General features: G+C 46.3%; 1 protein-coding gene across 1 annotated transcript in view; it reads right to left on the bottom strand.

Moving 5' to 3' along the window:
- The window catches only part of Ttc9 (tetratricopeptide repeat domain 9), a 34,464-nt gene extending 12,449 nt beyond the window's left edge, over positions 1 to 22,015 (bottom strand). Inside the window, exon 1 of the mRNA XM_021653958.2 lies at positions 21,362 to 22,015. Coding sequence (XP_021509633.1) covers positions 21,362 to 21,767 — 406 coding nt within the window. The 5' untranslated portion in view covers positions 21,768 to 22,015. The remainder of the gene's footprint in view (positions 1 to 21,361) is intronic.
- Positions 22,016 to 26,213: the final 4,198 nt, after the last annotated feature.

Below are 26,213 nucleotides of genomic sequence, written 5' to 3'. Positions count from 1 at the left end.
CAAGCAACACTAAAGAGATTCAGTATATATATTTATTTATATATTTATTCACACACCCCCCACCAATAATGATTAAAGAAAAAAAAAAAGGCCATGGATTTGAGGGAGGGCATGAGAGGAGTTGGAGGGAAGTGAGAAAGGGGAAAATGTTGTAATATTAATAATTTTTTTAAAAGAGGAGGTGTTAGAGTAGGCCTTAATCCAAATGTCTTCATAAAAAGGAGGCACATGGAACATAGATGGCCACAGAAACATAAATGGAGAAAGGCCACAGGTAGAGTCCCAGTGATGCCGAGGGTATCAGGTATTTGGAAAAACATTGTTTTCTCAGTCTTCAGGAGGAACTGCCCCTACTGACCCTTTGACCTTGTACTTTCAGCCTCCAGGGTACTATGGCAATCTATCTTCCTGACTTTAAGCCCCTCAAGTCAAGGAAATTTATTACAACCTTATAGAATCCAGGTTGCCTTTCCTGTGAGGTGGCCTTGGAACAGCCGTTACATACGTGGGGAGGAAATTTTTACCCAATTTGTTAAACTGATTGGCTTGCTTTTAAATTTATTTCAAGGAATATTGGTGCAGTGGTAAAACGGAAAGAGTGGAGGATCCAGACAGAGGTGACATTCGGAAGAGTTAATGACTGAGAGAGATTACAAGCATTCCGGGACACCTTGGCTAAGAATCGCTCTTGGGTCTGGAGACACAATTCTGAGCTGGAATCTGAGCCCTGGCGCTTACCAGCAGGGGCCTTGGGCAGTAAGTTTGTCCAAATTGTCCTGGCCCTCTTTTCTGTGTTCAGCAGGTTATCGATGCCCGTGAGCACTCTTGTGATGAAATGACATCATCTGCGTGTAGATATGCATTCTAGAGAGCTGGAACAAACACTGACTCTCATTAGAATTGTTTTTTAAGGAAGCTGCCTACAAATGAGATCGACTCGGCCATGCACACACGGGTTACAGAGCATGTCTATCTTGAATCCCTCCAGCACACAAAGCTACAGTAGTGCATTCCTGAGAATAGGTCAGAAAACCTGAATTCACCTTTCCACAAAAGTCTGATTTTTCCCTTCTGCATATGCAAATGTTTGATTTCTTGTTTTTGTCTCACGGGCTGTGATGTAAAGGGTCCCACTCACTCCAGCTACTTCCCAAATCTAGGCTTGATCCTAGGTTTACTTAGCAATTTTCTTCTCAACGGTGTATTTTCCACATTGGGTTTGGTAAATACAGACCATAATTTAAAAAGAAGCTGTGAAGCCAGGAAGAGAATGAAGAGTTCTGGGTCTATTTTCTCCCTTACAGATCACCCTGGGGACACAACCTCCACTCTTTATGGGACAAAACCTCAGGCCCTACTGCTGCTTGCCCTCCGTCCCTTTCCTTGCTACAAATGGATTCCATTGCCCCAGCTGGCAGACAGCTTTATGGCTGGAGAAAGCAATGAACACAGTCTTCTGGACTCCTCTGGAGTCCCAACAACATAAGAGCTAAGCACCCAAAAAGCTGTGGCAACAAGAACGAATTTGAATAGGTTGGTCCCCAGCGCTGTAGAGAGCCTATGAAGAGGCTACGAAGGTAGAGGAAATATCTTTAGCAGGAGGTAAGTAGCCTCCTGACAGAAGTTTAGAAGCCTCTGAGTCAGTGACTACAGTGTTCCCAGCATAATAACTCATTCTGTGCCCTGGCAGAGCACCCCATCTCTCAGTACCTCAGTGTTGAACATGTGAAATATAGAGTTAGTAGTGGTTGCTAGCTGTGTTTTCCTTGTAGGTGTGTTAGCAGGGTGGGAAAATGTCACTGAAGTGCTAGCTCTGAAATCTAGAGCAACCCAGTCTTGAGAGCGTTTCTCCTAAAATCATCCATAGAGGTTTATTTAATGTGGGGATTCTTGTATCACAGACGCAGGATCCCAGGGGCCTCTTGGATGTGGATCCCAGGGGCCTCTTGGATGTGGCCCCCACTCCCATTCTAGCACTTTAGAGCCATACTTCTCTTTTGATGCTGATTTTTGCATTACTGCACACTGAACCTCACAGTTCAGTTTGAGGGTTAGCACTTTACTTCCGAGCCATATGCCTACCCTCCTTTCACTTATTTATATTTCTGATTTTTATTAGTTTTTCGAGTTCATACAATATATTTTGTTAATATTCACCCCATCCTCCAAACTCATCTCGTATCTATACCTTCTTCCCTACTCACCTATGTGTGTGTGTGTGTGTGTGTGTTTAATCCATCAAGTCCAATTTGTGCTGCCCAGATACTCTAGGATATGTGATCTTCTACTCCCATGTAGCCAATCTAGTAGGGACCACATCCTTAAAGGAAACTGATTCTCTGTCTCCCAGCAGCTTCATATCACCCAAGAGCTTCTCAGCTAGGGGTGCGATTTTATAGCCCCCTCCCCTCTCCATGCTGGGGTTTGGTCTGGCTTGAGTTTGCGCAGGCCTTGTGCATGCTGTCGTAACCATGGCGAGTTCATGTATGCAGCTGCCCTGCTGCATCTGGAAAACACTGCTTCCTTGCAGTCATCCACCACCTCTACCTTTTTGCAATCTTTCTGATCCCCTCTCCCACAGTGATCCCTGGGAGCCCTGGGAGGAGAGGATACAGATGTTCCATCTGGGGCTGAGTATTCCTCAGTGTTTCATTCTCTGCACCTTGACCTGTTGTGTTCCCTGTTTCTGTCTACTACTTCTCCGGTGAGGGTTGAGAAGTCTATGGGTATAATGATAATTATTAGGAGGGGGCTTAATACTTGTCCGGTTAGCAGAATAAGAGTGGTAGATTCTCCCCTAGGGCCTATGACATGTTTAGCCACAGGTTCTTGGCCCAGATAAAGTGCTAGGTATTGGCATCATCTTGTAGAACAGGCTTTTAGTCAAGTCAGAAAATGTTTGGTTACTTCCATGGCATGCTTGCCACTATTAAACCAGTGAGCACATCTCTCCAGGCTGGTCAGCATTACAGCTTTCAGGGTTCACATCTGGGTGAGATTGATGATTACTCTTCCGGTAGTGTGCGTAACACCTTGCAGAACTATAAAAAACTAGCCAGTAGGTATGAATTCAGCAGGTGAGTACCAGCTTGATTTCTCCATGTTCTATGACTCAAGCATTGGTGTATTCAGTAACAAGGTCTTCATGTCCAGTTCTGGAGGATGGTAACCAAGAGCGATGACAAATAGCCTCTGATGTTTGGGAGGTATATAGGACCCTGCTGGCCAACAACTTCAAAAGACGTAACTCCATTCTTAGCACTAGGCTTTTTATCTGTTAGCCTGTGGTATCTAGTGGGGTAATCACTGCCCCATTATAGGGTAACTCAACTTAAACATTCTATATATGTATATATTTTGGGAAGCATCTACAGTAGTAGGTTTCCAAATGACTCTTTCTTAAGATCTTTGCTGTTATTTATTCCTCCCCCACATGCCCTCTTCCACTGTGCCTTCCAATCCCCTACCCTTTTTGTTCTGTTATTTTTCTTGAACCCTTTATAGCACTATGTTCTATCTCCTTTCTTTGAAATACCTTCTCCACTTCTCCATACTATTTCCTGACCTCTGTAGGTATTCTAAATGAAATACATGTATCTGAAGAGTCAAAGCTAGCATTCCTAATGAGAGAAAACATGGAACATTTGCCTTTCTGGGTCTGGGTTACCTCACTCAGAATGATAATTTCCAGCTCCATCTGTTTACCTGAGAAATTCACAAATTTGATTTTCTTAAGTGCTGAATAATACTCCAGTAGGTAACTGTACCATATTGTCACTATCCACTCCCCAGTGGCTAGACATTCTATCTGTTTCCATTTCCTGTCAATTGTGAACAGAGGAGCAATGATCATGGATGACTGGGTATTTCTATAGTAGGATATAGGTTCCTTTAGGCAGATACCTGAGAGTGGTATAGCTAGATCACGTGGTAGATCTACTTCCAGCTTTTCCGGAACCTTCAGTACTGATTTCCATAGTGGCTGCCCCAGTTTGCACTCCCATCAACAGTGAATATGTGTTTCCCTTTCCTACATTCATGCCAACATTGGTTGTCATTCTTTTAAAATCTTTATTTTGAGATGGCATCTTACTAAATTGCCCAGGCTTGCCTTGAACCTGCGAGCCCTTCTGCCTCAGCCCCCGAATAGCTGAGAGTTTCTTTTCTTTTTAAAAAAGATTTACTTTCGTGTGTGTGTGTACCATATGTGTGCAGGTATCTGTGGAGGCCAGAAAAGGGTATTGGCTCACTTAGACCTGGAATTTCAAGCAGTTGTAAGCTACCTACATGGGTATAGGAAACTAAATGAGTTGTCTGGAAGAGTGGGGAGTGCTGAGTCATCTCTCGGGACCCCAGATGTGTGTTTAAGAAGCATGTAGCTGTTAATCCCAGGACAGTCGTTAGATACTCCAGGACCAGACAAAGGGCAGAGATGTTAGATGACCACATTTTAGAACTGGGAAATCTTCAAGTATAGACAAACAACTGTTCTCAGACAAACTCAAATCCTGACATCCTGGCTATTTGTCTTGGTGACTTGAGATTTCTCGCTGGAGTGAAGGAACCTGGGCAGTGGGAGAGGGAAGCGGCAGGACAAGGTGCTGTATGGTGAGATCAGAAGAGTCCAGTATGCATCAGTGGCCAGTGCCCACGCAGGAGAACAGTCAGCACAAGACTGGGGAATCAGAGTCAGCACAAAGGGCTGAACCTGCTTTCTAAGCAGGTTGACATCTGCCTCCAAGGCATGTTCTAGCATTTTGTCCACTTTCCAGGTGAGGAAAAAGAGGCACCAGGAAGTCGAGTCACTTGCTCAAGGCCAAAGTGTGACGTGTTGGAGCCAGGGTTAGAGTTTAGAAATCTGCTGGTCCAGGATTGGATTCTCCGCCTTCCTGTCAGGCATTTATTTTGTAAAATATATCTACCTTCTTCCTGTCTTCTCTCCCCAACAGCTGCCAATCTGTTCTTGATGCCCTAAATGTTGTGTTTTCAAACTGTTATATGGGCTGAGCATGGTGGAACATTTCACAGCCCTAGGATTTGGGATTTAGTGGTAGGAGGACTGTGGGTTCCAGGCCAGCCTAGGACACATAGTAAGTTCAACGGCAGCCCAGACTACATAGATAAATCCTCCCTTATAAAACAAACAAACCAATTAAACAACAGGAAAAAAAAAGAGGCGGAAAGAAAAGAGAATAATGAAGTATGAAATGTTTTAGAATTATTTTTAGCCAACATAATTCCCTTGAGCTCCCAGCTGTCACACGTATCAACAGCTTACTTCCAAATCGTGTTCTACGGTGTGGATGTACCATTGTCAATCATTTATCTAATGAGGCACACCTGAGCTATCTATTTATCCTCTATTAAAATTAAGTTACTGAATGGTTTTCCCTCCATAAGGTTTATGAATTATGAGTTATTATGGGTAACGGTGATAAGAAACCAAGAGTTCAATTCCTAGGTCGTAAGGGAGAACATTCCTTCAGTCTTTTGCTACTGAGTATAAAGTGAGTTTTAGTTTCTTGCAGATGGCTCTTTAACGATCAGGTACCCCCTCCTCCTTCATTTCTGTTAATAGCTTACTAAGAAAGCATGACTTTAGAAAAGTCTATCAACTATAATATACTCTGCCTACTGGTAAGGCTTGTATAGAATGTGTTGGGGGACTGTCTTTCTAATGAAATTATGACTACAGCTGTGGTCATCAAGTGGGTCCTTTTGGTTACTAAAAATTTCCTTTTCATAGTCACAGCCTTAAGTCAGGAGGCACCCATCTTTGCAGTTGTTTATGATATATGTCTCTTCTGCTCTTGTGACAAGCATCTCCAAGGCATCTTTCATTCCTCACCCAGCACCGGTTATGGTGGTCATAATTAGTAAACAGTATTACCTAGCATGTGTTGTTGGCTCTGCTTCCAGAAGAGCTGGAACTCTGGAAGTTAAATGACTTTCCTCTCTCTCTCTCTCTCTCTCTCTCTCTCTCTCCCCTTTCTGTTTTCCTTTCTTTGTATTGTTGCCAATGGAAAAAACCCTCAAGGTTTTTTTATTTATTCCATGAAGATTTCATGCATGTATACAATGTGTCTTCCTTCATCATACCCACCCCTCAGTGCTACATCTCCCTCCCAACTTCATGTCCTCTAATCATAATTAAAAAAAGTTAACCCACTGGGTCCAGCTAGTGCTGCCCATATGTTCATGTGTGTGCGGTCATGAACTGGGGCATGGACAACCTTCCAGTGGCCACACTCCTAAAGGAAAGTGACTCTTTCTCTCCCAGCAGCCACTATAGCACCGCACTCACTTGGTAGGGAGACAGGCAGTATCACTTACTCCCAAGTCACACCCACAGAAGTGGAACTTGGTGTTGCCATTCTTCAAAGGCTTCTTCCAAGATTAGAGAGTGGGCAATGGTTGTGAGCAGGAGGATGGCCAGATGGGAGCCAGTACCTTCCAAGTGGCTGTGTCTTTGTTCTCAGAAATATGTTCCCTTCCTGACAGCCAAACAGGAGTCTCCCACTACCCTGCTGCCACTCCCACCTCCAGGCTGCACTTGGCAGATTTATCTCAAGGTAAATCTTTATTCTATCACCACAAATTTTGGATCTCCTACTTTTACAGATGACCACAGACTCCAAAGAATGTCAAGCATACCTTTCGTTTTTCTTGCTATCTTCGGAGAGTCCTCCTTTTGCCACTACTAATCTGCCATTTTCCTATCTCTGAAGCCTCCATCTGGATATCCCTGTGCTGGGGTGCTTCATAATACCTCTCACTATCACTGTGGGTCCCAGACAGATGCCCTTGGTAAAGCTATTTAATAAGGATGTACTCTTCGTGGCCTGTGCCCAGGATTCATGGGAAAAACACTCCGAAGATACTGCTTTGTTCAAGTTTTTATTCATATTCACAATGCTGGCAAGCCAGCCCTTCACATTGCATGTTCTGCATGTGTAGATCAAACCAACTGTCAGTCAAACATATTTGGAAAAAGAGAGAGAGAAAAAAAAAAAGAACCCTGCATCTGTACTGAACAGACTTTTTCTCGTCATTCCCTAAGATAGTATTGATTACAGCTGAATAGCGGTTGCACTTCTAGGTCACGTAAATAATCTAGAGATGATTTCAAGCACACAGGAGGACGTATGGAGGTCACATGCAAATATGACACCATACTGTATAAGGGACTTGTGGATCTGTAGATTTTGTCATCTGGTAGGGCTCCTGGAACCAAAACCCCATGAAGATTTGGGGTGGCCGTTAAATGGCAGATGAAGGAGCCAAGGTGGAAAGCCAGTGTAGTATCGTTTAAGCTGAACGCTTATATTAACAGTCATTTACGGCATATTGGAAACCACTGAAGAGAGCTGTAGCACCGAGTCCTGAGGTCAGTTCAGCCTTTGGTGCCTGTCTTCCAAGAATGAAGTCCCTATTGGGCTTCTATAACAGCTCTTTTCAAGTTACCACAACCACGGTCACCAAAACTCACTCTTGATCTTCATGTGATATAGAAGGCAGTGGGGTGATAGGATGATGTGTGCCTAGTCTATATTAATACCCACTCTTTCGTCTGGAAGCGGGGTCTTGGGGAGTGTCAGTTTGGCTATTTGCTATGTGATGATGGGTACAATTATCAGAAATACTCAGAATAAATCTACCTGGTACTATCTTTCCCTTGTCAGCTCTGTCTGAGAACATATCTTGGTCTGATCTGGCCCTGAGCCAGGGATGGGGAGAAATCAGAAGCCAAAGTTTCATCCTGTTCTTTTTGGATATTGTGGTAATTTGGATGAGAATGACCCCCTCCCCTTCAGGCTCCTATCACCTGAGGTCAGAAGACCCACCCACCTTTAGTCTGGCCCTACCTTCCAGTGGGAACCTACAGAAAGGACTAAGAAGAAGCTTTTGCTCCCTTTTGCTGCCTTCACATCAGGATGTAGAGCTCTCAGCTACTTCTCCAGCACCATGCCTGCCTGCCTGCAGCCATGCTCACTGCCATGATAAAAAAGGACTAATCCTCTGGAACTGTAAGCAAGCCCCCAACTAAATGCTTTCTTTTTAAGAGTTTCCTTGGTCTTGGTGTCTCTTCACAACCATGCCACAGTAGCTAAGACAGACTAAAACCAAATCAACCAAACCAAACCAAAGCAACAACAGAAGCCCAAACCCTTCTGTTCTGATAACCATTCCTGCCATTCTCTTGTGACCCCAAATGTATCTCTTCTGCCCCTAATGTCTCTCCCACTGGCCTTCCACCATGCTTTCAGATGCTTGGGGTGGGTTAACAGGCATAACTATAACATAACTATAACACACACAGCCTCAGCACCTTATCAGAGCAGACTGTTAAAAGAACCAGAACAATGACTGTGTAGGACATGAGCTAAATGAATAAAGGCACAATGAGGAAACTGGAACATTGTAGAGAATAATAATATTTAATGGCACCAAAACTATTCTCAATGGAAAAAAAATGAAAAATTCACTGAATGCTTAAAAAAAAGCCCCCCCCCCTCAGGCAAGAATTTACCCACCCACCCCACAGTGTGAAGTAGGCTTCCTTGGTGACACCTAGGAGGACCTAGCGCACCCTGTGGGGCTGAAAGAGCCAAAAGAGACCAACTTCATTCCTGAACAAACTGGAGAAAGGTAAATAAATCATGAAGTGAGGTGGCTGATGACTATTTGTTGTCATAACTTCTTAGACTCTCAACAACTTCCATTACTATGATGTTTTATTTATTTATTTTTTTAATTAGAAGCCAATAAGACAAAAAAAAAAAAAAAAACAGAAAGAAAAAACAAACACTAATTTCTATTCTGTTAAGGAGAGAGGACTGGGGGACATTCTGTTCTTCAGACACCTGAGAGGAGATCCAAAGAACAACACACCGCTGCTCTCTCACTCCCGAAATACCCAGCAAAGCCAGAGCTGTTTCCATCCTCAGTCTTGGAGGCAGCTCTGGGGTCTAGGCACCTGCATGACAGATGGACAGCATCTGTCTTGTGGCCTCTCCCATGGGCACCTGCCCCATCCCACTCCACCATCCCACTGGCTTTCTTGCTCAGCTCTATGGGACGTATGGGAGCCCACAGGGTCACAGTATGTCTGTTCTCTTCTCATCAAGTCCCTGCTGTCTGACAGCTGGGGGGCAGGTCTGGTTTGTGACAGCAGCCACCTGCCTGTAGTCCTTTTCCTGCTGGTTCAGTTCAAAGAAGGAAGCTGGGGAACCTGGAGCGGAGGATGGAATGTGGAGGGCAGAGACATTCAGACACATCTAACGGAGCCTCATTCACTTACAGGGTGTCAGCCTGGAGCCCATGACTGCCAAAAATCCAGCAGTTTCTTTCCTTTTTTTTTTTTTTTCCTTTGGCTGTTATGTGGTGTGTGAGTGTGTCTTGTGTACACGGGTTATGGAGGCCAGAGGCTGACTTTGGTGTTTCCCTCTTGTCTCTCCCCTCCATATACATTGAGGCAAGTTCTCTTGAACCGAGAGCTCATGATTCAGATAGTCTGGGTAAGAGTGCTGCTCTGGGGATATTCTTATCTTCACCTCCCAATTGCTGGACTTACAGGTGGGCCACCACTCCTGCCAAGAATCTATGTGGGTGCTGGGGATCTGAACTCTGCTGTTCAAGCTTTAGCAAGTATTCTGCCCACTGCACCATTTCCCCAGTGCCGACCGAGCAGTTTCTATGTGTTTCCTGAATGGATCCCTTAATCCTGAGAAGTTGGAAGGGGACACAGGTTCTTGACCTTCTAGGGTCAAGCGCAGGAGGCCCTGACAGGATTCAGCTGACTCTCAGAGAACGTCGGGTCAACGTTTCCTTCATGCAGCCTCCCCACTTCGACACCAAAGGTGTTGCATACATTTTGCTCATCTTTCCTACCCTGTGTCTGCTTAGGGGGATGAACCTTTCACCACCCTTTCTTCGTTCTTCGTGCTTTCCCATATCCTTCCCATGTTCCTAGACCCCCCATTCCCACATCCTCCACATCTCCTCTCATATACTCCCCTCTGCTGTCCTTAGTTTAACCACCCCTGCACATAGCTGTCATTTTAATCATCTTCTGTATGCCTGGCACTATGCTGGGTCTATGTGCCTGTACCATTTAATCATCTCGCATTCCTGTGTGTCACAAATCTTATCCCCATGCAGTAATGCACAAAGTAGCTATCAGGGGTTGGGACCTGTCCGTCGTTAAAGGAAAAGCCAAGACTCAAGATTCTTACACTAAACAGAGATCTTCCTCCATTTTGCCACCTGTCCATTGCTGGGGCCCTGTCATACAGCTCAGGCTTTTTTCTTCCTTCCCCATGTCTGAGTACACATGGGCACATAGCCCTTCCTAAATCAGAGAGGAGTCCACTCAAATTTCTAATAGTTCTGTGGTCTCTACAATTTGGAGGCGACAGTTCCCCTAGAGAAAAGTGCTCAGTTTTGACTTGGTATGACGAAAACTTTCAGATCTGGCCCAGACTCCCCAAAGCTATTCAGCCTCACCCCCAAGGGTGGCTTCTTTGTAAGATGCTAGAATTTGGCTGTCATCTATTCCCCAAAACTCTTTCTCTTGCCAGCCTGTGTCTCAAAAGCTTTTTGTTTCTTTTCCTGCCTCCCTGGGGGTAATTTCTGATGCCAAATGACTGTGTGGTTAGAGTCGAAAGTCAGAATTTTTGACTAATCAGGGCAGATGAGAGCATCAGTGGGTGCTATTCTGGGTCAGCAATGGATGCCAAGATCCATAGAGAAGTTTATATTGGCTTAACCCCCCCTCAATTCACTATCTTCTCAGAAGCCCCATATCCATCCCTAATATCCTGGGGAACAGGGAAGTCCCTCGGCCTCTTCTCGGAGTTTGCAAGGGTTGCCTGTTGATCTCAGCCAACCTCTTTGAATGAGTAGTTGTCAGCACAGATGAGTAAACAGGAATAAAAGAGAGCTTGTCTCCCATTTCCCTCCCCAAATCTGGCCATTCTCAGAGATAAAGGATGAGACAGGAAAATGGCTAAAAGCCCTTCAAAATCCTAGTGGTTTGGTGCTCCCGAAAGGGGACATGGAGAGAAGCTGCCCGCTGTTTACATAGAGGGAAACCGAGCCTCCGAATGATGGGATCTGCCTGAAGTTGCCAAGCAGATTTTCAGCAGGGCCTGGTCTCGAAGGCTGGCCCTGACATGCCACTTTGAGAGCAGAGTAGTTAGAGTTTGGGTGGTGAAGAGCCACAGCAGGTGTCCAGCAAAGATCGGATGCATAAACAGGCTTCCTTCTGGTGGCCTGGCTGCTCTGTAGGAGCCAGCTTCAGGCAAGATTTCCTAGACAGGAATCCTGAGCACTCACCTTACCCCTGACCCTACTCTTCCTTGTCTCACACCAGCCCCGAATAAATGTTAACGTGTGGTACTCTCCCTGTTCTGTGGGGGTACCATGCTGCCAGGCTTGAGCTGGATCTTACCAAGGGGCATAAAGAGGAAATACAGGGTCTGGGAGAATTTGTTTGACATCTTTGATGTTACTGTCTGACAAAGACAGACAAGACATAGTTGATTCCCAGAGTGATAGTGAAATATGTTTGCATGTTGGGTTACCTTGGGGGTAAATGTACGGAAAGCAAGAGGTCTCATAATTTCTCTACACAGAAAACTAATGTCACCACTTTTCTTAAAAAAAAAAAAAGCTATGAAGCATATAGTTAGAAAAGTCAATAAGAGAGACTTTAAATAAAAAGCTGAGCTCATTTGTCTCTCCTGTCTGAAGTTCCTTAACTAACCTCTTTTTTCAAAGGTAACTATTAACTGCTCCACTACAATTTCACATAATCTCAAATTCGAAGACTGTTATTTTGTCTTAAATATTCAAATAGGGGAAGTCATATTAAATCCTTTTCTGCATTTTGCCTTTTTGCATAATAAATTTTTGGAGACTGGTCTCTGTAAGCACATACAGAAGTGCTGTTCAGAACAGAAGGACCTAGGAAGTTTATCTTTAAGAGACTGGAAAGGACTTTAGAGACCCCAGAATCCAACCACTTTTTTATAAACCAGAAACCCATAACTCAAGAGGTAAAATTCCTTGGCTCAAGGCACACAGGAAAAAAAAGGAGACAGAATCAGTAGTCCGGGTCTAAAGATGGGCATGTGTGAAGACAGCAGTGACATTTCCGCCTCCAGAGAACACACCCACTGCACCTCCCCAGCAGGTGATTTCTTCTGTGTCCAAAGTGAACACCTGCTCTTAGCACCTCCACTCAAACTTCTCAAAACTTGTGGGTGGAGCCGCTTAGCCCAGAGCAGGCAGGAAGTTAAGAGGAGGAGGCAGGGTGGGCTTCCCTATGCTCATTAAACAGTTTCACGTAAGGGCTTATTCTTCTCTGACTACACACACCCAGGTCACATTTCCACTGACATGGGAGGGGGCTTTAGGCTTTATGATTTCACTGTGCAACATCCGCACAGACTCAATTGTTTGAGCCGTCTGGCTTTACTCTGTGGCTCTGTTTTGGGAGGTTGGGAGGTAGCTGGCAGATACAGGACGGCAAGAGTAGGGCTTACGGGATATAGCCCTACTTCCTGCCCGAATACTCTTCTTCCTGCCTGCAGGTCATGTAAACCAGTCATGGCCTGCTTTCACTGTCTCAGTCACAAATCACTCCTTGTAGCCGTGCCTTCCCAGCCATGACAGACTGGGAAAACTAATCAATCCTTCCTTTCTTAGTATGTTTCTGCTATGTATTCTCTCACAGGATGAAAAGTCACTACACAGAAGCTGGGACCCCCTTCCCCTCCCTTACTCTCTCAGGACCATCATGGAAGGGGAATCCCCATGAGACACAAGCACAGTAAATGGATGCTTAAGTTCCAGAAGAAAGGACCAAAGGATGGACAAGGGAGTCGCTCTAGAAATGTCAAAGCTTATCTTTCTAACAGCAATGAGATGTAGTCTGCGCTGTGGCAAAAGAAGAAAACAGATGGAGTGATAGAAATCTCAAGAAGACCCGTTTCAGTGCTTAAGCCATGTGGCATGAGTGGCTACAATGGCAGGCTTTGGGATTCCAGACCTGGAAGATAAAGTCCAGTTCGCCACATACTGCTATGTGGCCACGGGGAAAAAAACAAAAAATGACTTAACTGTTCCAAGTTTGGGTTTTCTGTCTTATAAAGCTGTGCAGATCAAAATGGACGATATATGTGAGTCCACCGAAAGGGGAAGCTTCACTTCATAGTTATTGCTGCAAACACCTAAGCCCAGGGTCTATCACATAATTGGTACCCAATTAATATCAAGTGAACGATTGGGTTACTTGGTTCCTTAACACAAGACAGACAAAAACATAAGCGTTTTAGTCTTCTCAAACACGTTTGCGGACCACGCACTATGCACCAGGCATTGGGCTTAAGACCAATCTTATTTTTGTTTCTTCTGCCAGTTACTGTTATTAGCATGGCTGTCGTTCTGCTGGTGGTGGTTGTCACAAGGTTCATCTAAGATGACTACATTGGAAATGACTAACTAGGACATATGGCAAATTTGTAATGCTGATCACAAAATTCTTACACTTAAGGTCTACTAGGGCCATAGGCCAATCTGTTATCATAAACTCTTGTCTTACACAATTCTTGAGCTAGCTAGTTAATCCCGGTTCATGCTTGTTCTTTATAGTGCACGGAAGCACTATAGCGGGGAAACACAGTGTCCTCTCTAAATCCTGCCTGTCATTTGGGTGCCTGCCTGCTTGTTATTTATTTTCTTGTCTTGCGGGGGGGGGGGGGGGGGCAAAACCTAGGTTTCCTTGCATGCTAGACAACTGTTCTGCTACTAAACTCAACACCTAACCCCTGAGTGATCTTTTAAAAGTCCCTTTGGGGGCTGGAGAGATGACTAAGCAGTGGAGAGTACTTGTTGCTCTTTCAGAGAAGCTGGATTTGATTTCCAACACCCACATGGTAGCTCACAACCATCAGTAACTCTCAGGAGATCTGATGTCCTCTTCTGAACTCTTCGGGAACACCAGCAATGCATGTACTGCATATACACGCATGCAGAAAAAAAAAAAAACACCCATGCACATAAAATAAAATAAGCCTAAAATACTTTTAAAGTCTGTTTGGCAGAAAGATGGAAGAATGGAGAGACTACCTGGACCCATTCTAACCAGAGCTTCTCTGGCTTAAGTCAACTCTCCTTGACACTTAACCTTAATTATTATTTTTAAATGAGAAGGGTCTTACCAGATATGGCCTTACTTGAATGCTGATATGAAACCATGTATGAACAAAGTATGCAATAGGTAATAAGCTTCATGCTGCTATGCACAATTTCAAGTCCACATGGAACTTACCAGAAAAAAAAAATCAACTCTTCTATGGCATTTTCTTAACTATTTATTTTTATTATTTATAATATTATTTAATATTTATAATATTATTACATATCACTGTGTGGGTTTGTGCACACGGGCGTGGGTGTTCTCAGAGGTCAGAGATGTCAGATCCCTGAAAAGCTGAAGTTAAGGGCAGGTGTGAGGCACACAAAGTGAGTGCTGGGAACCAAACTCAGATATTCTTCAGGAGTAGGACATGCTCTTGACAGCTAAGCCAGCTCTCCACCCACCATCCTTGGTCTTTTTACATCTGATGCCATTGTCTGGGCGAGGGCACATGGTATTGTGTTGTGACTGAGACTAAGCCACAGTTGTTATCTGGGCAGAAATACAAAACTGTTTCAAAGCTACAACGGACTCCAAAGGGAATCAGGAAGTCTTGGTTTGGTTGGTTGAGACATCCAGTTTCTATCCTCACTGTCTGGAACAGGCATGGCCTGGTGGCAAATGAGTACAGTGGAAGGAGAGACCTTCCCATCGGAGCTGGTGCCCTACCCCTAACACTTGGGGATGAGCCTTTGGCTTTTTGGTATCTTGGCGTTTCTTCCTGTCTGTGCAGCAGCCAGACCTCTGCATCTTCACAGACATTCTTGAGTATTTGGGCTGCAGGGAGTCTGACTTTTAAGACCCCTGCTAGAGTTTCCCCGCTAGAGGCTGCCTGATGCATGCCCCTGGGGCAGAGTAAGGGGCTTCAGGGTCCACTTTAGAGACTCTGCTCAAAACACAAGGCTAGAGTTCCCCCTCCAGGGTCTTCCCTGGATGCGTTCTACACATTTAATCTTCCGTCTTTCTTTGGGATATGGTTTTAGAGGCTACGTGTATTCGGTCTCTGTGATGTGTTTTCTAATGTGCTACCTCTATAACAGCCCCAGATAACAGCAGCTTTGTGTCCCTCTCCCTTCCCTCTCCTCTTAGCCATCCTTACCCTGCTTCTCATCTTCTGGCCACCAGGTAATTGTTTGCTCCTAGTCTCTGAACTGCTCTTTACCTTTCCATTTTTGTATCTGTAATTCCTCCACCACTATGCTGATCTGTCTGGTTCCACGTGCTTTTTTTTTTTTCCCTAAATATTCTTTATTTTTAGACTTCATCTCAAAACCTACACCCACTTTTGTATATCTTAGATGTATCCATTCAGTCATCTCCTCCAGACCCACTGAGGGTTGACTTCAAAAACCAATCTGAAGCTGCCTTGGGCCCTTGCTCAGAAGTGTCCAGCATTGGTTTTCTATTCTTCTGTTGCCTTCTTCAAATTCTTAACAATTTTAAGACTGAGCTTGCATTCTGCGGGTAAAGTCTGTTGACACCATCTATAACAAGTGCAGAAGATAAGTGTGGTACTGTTTTTTGAAGTCTGAATTCACAGTACCCCATAAGCACAGACTTCTGGCAGATCCGTGACACAGAGTTCAATGAGAGCATGTAAAGGTGTCATGTCTATAACTCAGAGAATACATTGCCAGAGCCGAGAGGCCACACTCCCTTTCAACCAGAAACTTCTTCAAATGTGTGTGTGTGTGTGTCAGGAGGAGGGGGCTTTACGTAACACAAAAATCCTACAGATCTCGATCACATCCCTTCTTATTTCTGTTAGTTCCCTGGCATAAGCCAACTGCTTATGCTAGAAATGGCACAGAGGAAAGGATAGAGGGTATACCATGGCTCCTTCCCCTTTCCTCACTCATCAGAAAACCCTGCAGAAAGCCTACATATGGCATCTGCATATAGAATATGCACATAAAGAAGTTAAATAAAAAAACAGTTCATTTGTATAGCAGTCTCACTGTTCCAGCAGGAATGAATTACATATTCATGTAGGAACTACAAAATATGAATTGTGTAATTTTTGATTCCACATGCAAGTTAAGTAGTCATATTCCCATTTAAAACAGGCGTTGAACAAAACATAGATGAATAGGAAAGTTCATTCCGATATAAAATATTTGTTTTCTTTACTTGTAATGACATTGAATAGCAAATTAAAAAAAGATACCATGTCAACAGAGAGTAACCATGAAACAAAAGGAAAAGTTTTATCCTTTGCCTTGTTTTGGTTGGGTTGTTTTTGAGATAGTCCAGTTTGAATTCACCATGTAGACTAGACTGGTTAGTGCTGAACTCACCATGTAGACGAGAGTAGCTGGTCTTAAACTCACAATGTAGACTAGGACGGCTAGCCTTGAGTTCATGGCCCCCTTGCCTTAACCTTCCAAGTACATGGTTGCAGTCATGTCCCAGGTAAGATGTTTACATTTTGGAATCTTTAGTCATATGATTTCCCTGCTTTTTTGAACAAGGTCCATAGTTTCACATTGTGCTAGGCTCTTGTCCTAGTTAGGTTTCTACTGCTGTGATAGAACACCATGATCAAAAAGCAACCTGGCGAGGAGGGAGTTCAGTTGGGCTTATTCCTCCGCCACGGTCCATCTTGAAGGGAAGTCAGGGTAGGAGCTCAAGGAGGAGCCTGGAGGCAGGAGCTGAATCAAAGACCATGGAGGATCGCTGCTTACTGGCTTGCTCTTTGTGGTCTGCTCAGTCTGCTTTCTTATAGAACCTAGGACCACTTAAGGGCTAGACCCTCCCACATCAATCATCACAAGAAAACAGTCATCTCAAGATTTGCATATAGGCCAGTCTGATGGGGGCATTTGCTCAATTGTAGTTTCCTCTTTCCTAATGATCCTGGCCTGTTTCAACTTGACAAAACAAAACAAAACAAAAACAAAAAAACACAAACACAAACAAACAAACAAACTAGGACAGCTCTGAAAATTATGGGCCCAGCCCTGACCTCAAGACATGTCTACTAATACCATTCCAGAGGACACCATCCCAGGACTTCTCTTGATAGGAACTTGCTACTAGGCCTTGTCATACTTTTACACTAGGGGGCTTCAGTTGGGACCAGTGATACTGTCTATGCTTTGGTAAGACAAAACACATCTCCCAAACATAGCTCTAAATTTTGTTCTATTAACAAAATAGTAGGTGCTCATTGCAGGTCATGAGAAAAGTGTCAGAGCCCAAGTTTCTAGCCTATGGATGCAATGGCATTCCCCCTTCCCTGCCCCCACTCTGCTGCCATTTAAATCTTGGGCATCACTTGGAAATATCAATAAAGCAATGTGTGATGCATCTTTGTAGCCATCCTCCAGATGCAGGCCCCAGAGTCCCAAGAGAATATGCTCTACCCTTCACGAAGTTCCAAGGCCTCAGGAGAATCATGTGTCTTGTTCAGGGTCAACAAGACTCAATCAGCAGCCAAATGCAGGCTTGCTCTGCGGCCTGAGGAAGGCTGAGATCCCTCAGTCTTCCTGGGCAGGTTAGACTATCTTGTCTATTGGAATTCTGCAAGAAGAAAATACTGTTCCCTGAATTTCCCAGAAAACAAATCTTGTAAAATCCTATCTATTAGCCCTATACAGATAGTCAGTGTACTCCCACCAAGAAAGAAAAAAAAAAAAAAAAGAAAGAAAGAAAAGAAATCTGACTCAGAACAGAGCCATTTGCAGACTTTCTGCATACCTGCATACCCTCCTTGGGCTCCCAAGGCCATTCTTTCAAATGGGTTGGACTGACAGCCCTTCTGCATCTTAGCAGCCCCCTTGTTTTGGGGGTGATTTTACAGACAAAGCATGAGGCTCATGAACTTAAGTTTTCTCCTGAAGCCTCACCACAGCCTTGTGTTTGGAGAATAGCAGCCCTTAGCAACATAGCAGAATTCTCTAGGTATTTCTGGGTATGCTAAGTGCCTTCCCAAAGCCAAGCCTCTATCTGTACATATGGCTCTCTGTGGCAGGAACAGTATCATCAGGCTGACCAGGTGCCACCAAAACCCTGATGGAAGGCTCAACTGCTTTTCATCCAGGATGAACCTGCTCTTGCCCTTCTCCTTCCTGTTAGCCAGCACTCATGGGAAAGGCTATCTCATGACTAGGCTGCACTGTGCTAGCCCTAACTAAAACAACACAGGTCTCTCTCCTTTCTATCCAAACATAACTGAAAATACACACTTCTTTTGTTTTGCTTTTCAAGGCAAAGAACTCTCTCTGTAGACGAGGCTGGCCGCAGACTTACAGAGAGCTGCCTGCCTCTGCCTCCTGAGTGCTGGGATTAAAGACACCTGACACCATGCCTGGTCCACACTTAGTTTCCTGAGTGCTGGGATTAAAGACACCTGACACCATGCGTGGTCCACACTTAGTTTTTGTTTATTTTGCATTTAAAATAATCTCCATGAAATATTTTAATGAAGTGTACAAGTGCTTTTGACACAATGGTAAAAGGGTCAAAAGCAGGACATTTAAATATCTATCTATCTATCTATCTATCTCTCTCTCTCTCTATATATATATATATAGAGAGAGAGAGAGACAAGGACCCTTACTTTGTAAACACACATACCACATCACACACACATTCAACACAGATTTCTTTCCTTTGTTTGAGATAGGGTTTCTCTTTGTGGCCCTGGCTGTCCTGGAACTCCATCTGTAGACCAGGCTGCCTCGAACTCAGAGATCCTCCTGCCTCTGCCTCCTGAGTGCTGGGCGTGTGCCACCACAGCCTGGCTAAACATGGATCTCTGTACCAATACAAAGGAGAGCAACATCAAGCTTCTCATCAAAGTGATTTCCGTGTGGAGCCCTCTTGCCAGGTGCTGAATTTCCCACACAGGGTGTGGGCTTGACAAAACTGGTCAGCTTGTTGTCTCTCACATTATTATGTGAGACCTGAAGACAGCAGGTGGTCCTCTCAGAGCCTTGAATCAAGGTACTGTATGGTTTGTTTGTTTGTTTGTTTGTTTGTTCCTGATTACTAGGGCTGAGAGCCCAAGAGAATTTTGAAATCTGGGTACCAGGTAGCAGAAGAGGTCATGAAGATGCTCATTTTCTTCAGCATGTTGTGATGGGCAGGGCATTGTCTTTGAAGATGGATGGCTCTGGGGCCTTGGGATACTCTTCTGCAAGGTGGGTGGCCAAATCAGATTGCTTATATTAAAAAAAAATTAGTATAGGCTAGGTGTGGAGCTGTAGGCCTTGAATCCCAGCACTCTGAGGAGAGAGGCAGGGGAATCTTCTGAGTTCAAGGCTAGCCTGGTCTACATGGTTCCAGGCCAGTCAGGCTACATAGTGAACCCTGTCTCAAAAAAGTAAAAGTCTAACATAAGTTACTTAGTAGTACACATGCTGAATTATTAATATTAATAAGTGATGAGTCCCAGAGAAGGCAGCAGAAGGGAAACTCCACTGGGGCTTCTTTCCATTCTGTCACGGGTGAAGTTTCCCGAATTGTTTGTATGGTGAGGACAGAAGTGGAGAGGCTGACCAGGCCTCAGCCCTTCTCTGTCTGGGCCGGCCTGACCAAGGACATACCTTGGGTTTTGCCATAGAAATGCAGCTGTTTGTAGGGTGGAGGGCACTGGCTACTTACTGGCTGGTAGCCAGAAGCGTGGGGCGAATGCATTCTAGAACGCCTGTAGACATGACTGGAGGCAGGTTCCATTACCACTCCACATTCACGCATTAGCCACCAAGAGTGCCTCTGCCTCTCCCACAGCTGATCTACCCTTTAACTGTTCATTGGAGCAGCAGCCAGGATGCCAGAGACGTACAGGAAGTCAAAGGGATCAAGTATCCTTTTATGGATTCCCACATTCCATCTTTCTGCACCACTATTTTCTCTGGTGCTGTTATTTGTAAGACCAGGACCGTTGTTACCTGTAACTGCACTACTAGTTCCATTGCTACTAATTCTTTACACTTGTAAGTGACTTCGAGACACATAAAGTATCTCCTCAGGCTGGGTTTCACCCTAGCAAAGATGACCCCCGCTGGGGACATAGACCTCTTGCCAAAAGAGGACCTAGAACATGGCAGAACGTGAAGGTAGGTGGAGGCTGGTGCCCGAGGCTCAAGGGGAACACAGTACATCCTTCTGAACGGGCTGTAGTTGTAGAATTTCAACCTCCAGACACATCCACCACCTCCCCCAACAGGAAGTTCATGCAACTTCCAAGGTTAGAAATGAAGAAATGGCCTTTTATTCTACCAGAGAAGCTTGACTCTACCCAAATCCCAACACACAGGTTGGGAGAAGAGAGTGGTTTAGTCACTGTAAGGCAGTTGCTTACTGCTTGTCACATTTCACAGGAAGTCCTTCGAGTTTTCCCTTTTTTTAAAAAAGACTTTAAATTTTCTATACCTAACATATATATATTTGTGTACACACACACTTTAACCTCATCCCTGAAGTGCACCTTGGAATGTATACCTTCAGCCCGACAGAAGAGCCCCAGGCAGGAGACCAAGAGTTCAAGCAAGGCTAAAAGCCAACCATGAACCCGGAGCTTTTCAGACTGCTGGAGCAACCAGTAAGATCCTGAGAGAAGAGAGTGGCATTTTCGGGATTCACTTTGCTCAGGATGCTGAGGACATCCTAGGAAAATCCACTTTGCCACTGGGGCAGGAGAACTTGGGAGAAGGCCTGTGTCCGCCCGGATGCTCACTTAAGGAAAGCCGTAGGCCAACTTTGGAGCCAGGGACACACGAGTGGGGCAGACAGGTGCATGGGCTGTCCTAGAACCCGTGGCTTATGGGGCACACCTGGGACGCTATCTCTTCATTTTTGAACCCAAGTTCACCGGTGAGCTGTAGCAGTCGCTGCCAGACCCGCTGGGTCACCCCCCTCTGTCTGTCCGGCCATTTAAAGGCCAGATTTACCATGTAGGCTAGGGAAGAGACTGGAGATGACTACGGCCTTTGGAAGGCATCGTCTAGAAAGTCACACTTTTTCCTCAAGCGCCTCCCTCACCGATCTCCTGAGAGCACGGCCGTCACAGGAGGGAGTCTGCACCGCGGGGTGCCTCACTGGCTCTCTGGGACCCAGAGAGACTAGGTCAGGGAATCAGGGAACGCGTGGCCGGGTGGGGCCCCTGGAGGCCCGTGTAAGAAGGGCAGGGGGGCGCGGCGGGGCGCGGCTTACCTGCGAGGCTGTTGTAGCAGTCAATCTCGATGGCTTCAACCGTCTTGCTCTGCTCCTCCGAGAGGCGGCCGGCTTTGGGAACCCCGGCCGGGGAGGCTGGCCGCGCGTCCCGCTCCCGCTCTCCCGGGGGAGGCAGCAGCCCCTTCAGCTCCAGCAAAGCCCGGTGGTATTTGCCGATGGCTTCGCGGAATTTCTTGTCCTTGTAGCACTGCGCCCCTTGGCTCTTGAACTCGTGCGCCCGCCGGATGAGCTCGGCGGGCTCGGCCGCCGCCCCAGCCTGGCCCCGCTCCGGGGCTCCTCCGCCGCCGCCGGGGACGCACGGTGGCGGCGCGGGCCGCGGCCCCTCGCCCAGCGCGGGCGGGCTAGGGTTCCCCGAGGCTCGGGCCGCCAAGCCCTTCCTCTCCATCCGGCCGCCGCCCGCGCCCCGAGCGCGCCCGCGATCCCGGCTTTAAAAGCGCCGGGCGCTGGCTTCGCGCCCCGCAGACTCCGCCGCGGCCGTGACCCAGGGTGCCGCCGCGCGCTTGCCCCGCACTCCCATCCTAGTCGCCAGCCGCCCGAGGCTGCTCCCTCCTCCTGCGATCGTTCCCCTCCCAGCTCCCTCCCCCGCTCCCTCGGCGCCCGCCCCCGTCCCCGCCCTTTTCTGCTCCCGCAACCTGCCGCCGCCGCCGCCGCCGGCTACCAGACCCTGGACGCGCCCGGCCCTGGTGCAGGGGACAGCGGGCCCGACTAGGGTGGTGGCGATTGTCGCTGACCCGGAAGAAGCTGGGTTTGCTCAAAGGAGGGGAGGATTAACGACAAAGAGGGCCCCTGGTTCCCATTCATCCAGCCTTCCGAGGCGCGCCGGGGCCGAAAGAGGCGGTGGGGGAGGGGTGCGTGTGTATTGGGAGGACGAGGGTGGGGGTTGCCTCAGTAGCTTTCTTGGGAGCTAAAGAGAAAGGTGCGCCGGGGAGCGAGGAAAATAGACAGGAGCCGTGGCTTGTTTGGTTTGCGTCAAGGCATTACTATTTTAGGTGACAGGGCCTCCTCCCTTTTGTGGATCCAGGTTGTCGCTGAGGTGTGTCTGCCGGGCGCCCAGGACACTGGTACATGTCTGCGTGGGGCGTTGTATTCCAAGGGCTTGTGTGTGCTTACGCTATGTGCGTGCGCAGCTATGCAGAATGAATCACAGAATCGGAGATGGAAACACCTGTTACTGTTGGTCATCAGGCTTGGCGGGCACAGGGTTCCAGTTTCCATTACTAGACAGTTCCGCGCCCTTCCTGGGGAGGCTCCTCTCCCTCATTCTTTCACTCAGTGTCAGAGAGTGTCAGCTGTGTGCTGGAGATTGGCTGGGGCCCACAGACAGAGGAAAATCGGCAAGTTATCCCCACTCCCTACACCCCAGAATTGCCCAGTTTACTGCAAGAAGATAGCGATGATTAGAAAGTGTCATGGGGAGGAACGGGAGGAACAGAAAGTGCTGTGGAGCTGAGGAGGCCTTATGGGGATAAGAGCTTTTGAGGCTCCTGAAGGACAGGCAGGATTGGACAGGCAGGATTGGACACGAGGAGGGAGTAAAATATGAGCTAGGAAAAACAAGCTCAGAGAGATGTGATGTTTCTCATCTTAGGCGCATTCAGGGCATAATGGTTTGACTTTGTGGGACTGAGAGACGTCTAAGAGGGATTCCAGGGGTTCCTGGATGAAGCGTTTGGATTTGAGTTTTATAGGCAGTGAAAACGATAGATAAGTTTTTAGTGATGCTGAGAGAGAGGAAAGATGCTCTAACCTTTTGATTGTCAAAGCCTGGTTCTCAGATCTGCAACATTGGCTTCTCCTGGGAAATGATTACATGCAAGTTCTAAGGTCATATGATCCAGACCTTCTAAGACAGAACCTCGGCCTTGGGTCCAGCAGCCCATGCTTCGGAAGCTCCAAGACACCGCTAAGAAAGCTTCCTGCTCTGCTCTCACGCCAGAAGTATCAGCGGCACGGATGCCCCTGTGCGAAGTGCTGGATGTGCAGGATTCCCAACCCGCTGACCCGGAAGCTGCACTGTGACGAGGTTGGCAGTGATCTGTATGGCCACCAGACTGACCTGCTGTTCTGCACTAAGAAAAGTACAGAAAACTGTCAGCAACTGTTGAGACTCTATGTAGCGCCTGCGTTTCTGTTTAAGTGGTAGGGGACAGTGTTTACAAGTTTCCTTCTTTTTAAACTTTATGTCTTAGGTGATTAAATATTCTTTTACTGCTTCCCCCCCCCCCCGGCAGTTCTGGGGTTTCGTGTGTACCAGCAAATGCCCTACCACTAAGCCAGGCCCCTATACCTTATTTTCATGGCTACATAATAGGCTGTTGTGTATCTATGCTATAGGGTACAGAACCAAGTGTTTTTGTAGCCATACAGCTTCTTGCTATTCTAGATACTACGATATGTGGTGAACAATGCTAGATGTTACATACCCGGTGCTTACACCGTGGCAGGCACTGTTTTAAACACTTTGCATGTTAATTCCTTTAACCTGTACAACAATCTAGTGAAATAAGTACTGTTACCACCGTTTTGAATACCATGCGTCTTAGTTTTTCATTGCTGTGAAGAGACAACATGACCACAGCAACTCTTGTAAAGGAAAACATTTAATTGGGGCTGGCTTACAGTTTCAGAGATTTAGTCCATTACCAAGGTAAGAAGCATGGCAGCCTCCGGGCATAGTGCTGGAGACAAGACGAGGCACCCAGGAGCAGCCTGCGTTCCACACTGGGCGGAGCTTGAGCATAGGAAACCTCAAAGCCCGCCCCTACAGTGACTCACTTCCTCCAACGAGGCCACACCTCCCTATGGGCCAAGCATTCAAGCAGAGTCTAGGTCTGGGTGTGCGGGAGGCGCAAACCTATTCAGTCCATCACCACACACAACAGAGACTTGCTAAGGTTACACTCCCGGTAAGTAGCAAGCCTGGAATGTGAACCCATGCAACCTGGCTTCAGACTTTCTTGCACTATCCTTATTTGTTTCTTGCTCTTATTTATTTTTCTGTCTATGAAATTATGTTAATTTAAAAGTAAATCTCTTGCATCCCACCCCCAGCGCCTCGTTTGTGCTAGGCAAGCATTCTACCCACTGAGCAATACGCCCAGCTCAAGAAAGTCTTGAAACATACTGTCAATTTGCTTCCCTCCCCCCTCATGTGTATGTGTGTGGTATGCGTGAGTGTAGGTATTCCTGTGCGTGTGAACACACGTGTGTAGGATGGGAGTGCACAGGCATGTGGAGGCCTGAGGTTGACACAGAGAGGCTTCGTTGGTTGCTCTCCTTGTTTTTCATGGAGTCAGGTCTCTCAGTTGAATTCAGGGCTTAGGAAGCAGTGACTCTGGGTAGCCAGCTTCTCTGGAGAGCCTCTGTCATCTCCACCTTCCAATTGTTGGCATTATGAGTGGAGCCCCCAAGCCAGCGGGCTGGGAGGGTCTTACAAGTGCTTTAACCACTAAGCCATCTCCCCAGCACCTAGTTTGTTTGTTTAAATGTGATCCAGCTGGATATGCTGTCACCTGCCTGTCATCCCAGCACTCAGGAGACTGGGGCAGGAAGCGTGTTTCAAATTCAAGTTTAGCCTAATATACACAGTGAAGTCCAGGCCTGCCTGGACAAGTGGAGACCTTGTCTTTAAAAAAAAAATACTGTAATTCAAATTTAAAAGGTGGGACAAACCTGTGCTCCGGAACAAATGCACTGTTACACAGCATCCTCACTAACTTCAAGAGTAAAACTTGTGTAAATAGTGTGAAATTGGGTGAATGAAAAATGAACATCAACTTGACAGACATATTTCATGCTAAGGACTAGTGTTTTTCACGTGTGTAGTTACCATTTATAGAGAACTGAAGCCTTTCGATTGGACTTGGACTTAGTGTATTAAAGTATGCCTGTGTTTTATAGAATGTTCCTTTTCCAAATGCCCTGTCGCCTTTAATCCCACCCAAACCTCACATTGGCTCTGGACAGGGTAAAGAGTCTCTGCTTACACAAAGGAGCCTGCAGGTTTCTGACAGGTGAGGAGGCACTCCATTTGCTCAGTACTTAGGAAGCTTTGAACTTGACAGGTGTGGGCTGGAATTCTCTCTTGGCTTGTTGAAACTCTGAACAACCTCATGTTTCTTTACTCATGAAGTAGGGGCAGTGGTATGACTTCTTGGCTTTGCTGGGAAATACTGTGCAAATACTTAGCAGGTGATAACCCTGTTATGCATTCAGTCCTACCAGGGCTGGATGGCGTCATAATGTTGCAGCAGAACATTACATCTGCCAACTCCTGGCCCTTTTGATGTTGAGTGGTATTGTATATCAGGTTGAGCAGAAGGAAGACATTGAGAGTGGCTGCCGGGAAATTTTCCTTTTAGCCCTGTGGGAAGTCGTTCTGGAGCTGTAGGAAGCAAGTATTGAAGGAAGACCCAGACCTTGGACTTGTGATTGTCTCAACAAAAAGACATAAATTAGGTCACATCAACCATCTAAAGGTGATGTGTGGGCCTGAGGAGATGGCCCAGTCATTAAGGTGTTGGTTGTGCAAGCAAGCCTATAGAACCCCAGTGCTGAGGAGGTGGAGACAGGAGGATTCCTGGAGCTTGCTGGCCAGGCAGTCTAGTTGAATCAGGGAATCAGTGACCAGTTCAGTGAGAGACCCTGCCTCAAGAAATAAGGTGGGGAGTGACTGAGGAAGACATCTATGTCGACTTTAGTCCTCTGCACACATGTGTGCACACACACACCACACGTAAACATATACATGCAGAAAAGAAAAGAATTAAAACAAATTAAAAGGTAAGATTAATGGCGTGACAGCTTGCTTTGTTTGTTTGTTTCCCCCAGT

This window comes from Meriones unguiculatus, chromosome 7 (genome assembly GCF_030254825.1).
Source record: "Meriones unguiculatus strain TT.TT164.6M chromosome 7, Bangor_MerUng_6.1, whole genome shotgun sequence".
In the NCBI taxonomy this organism is placed as follows: domain Eukaryota; kingdom Metazoa; phylum Chordata; class Mammalia; order Rodentia; family Muridae; genus Meriones; species Meriones unguiculatus.
This window is presented reverse-complemented; position numbering and strand designations above follow the sequence as displayed.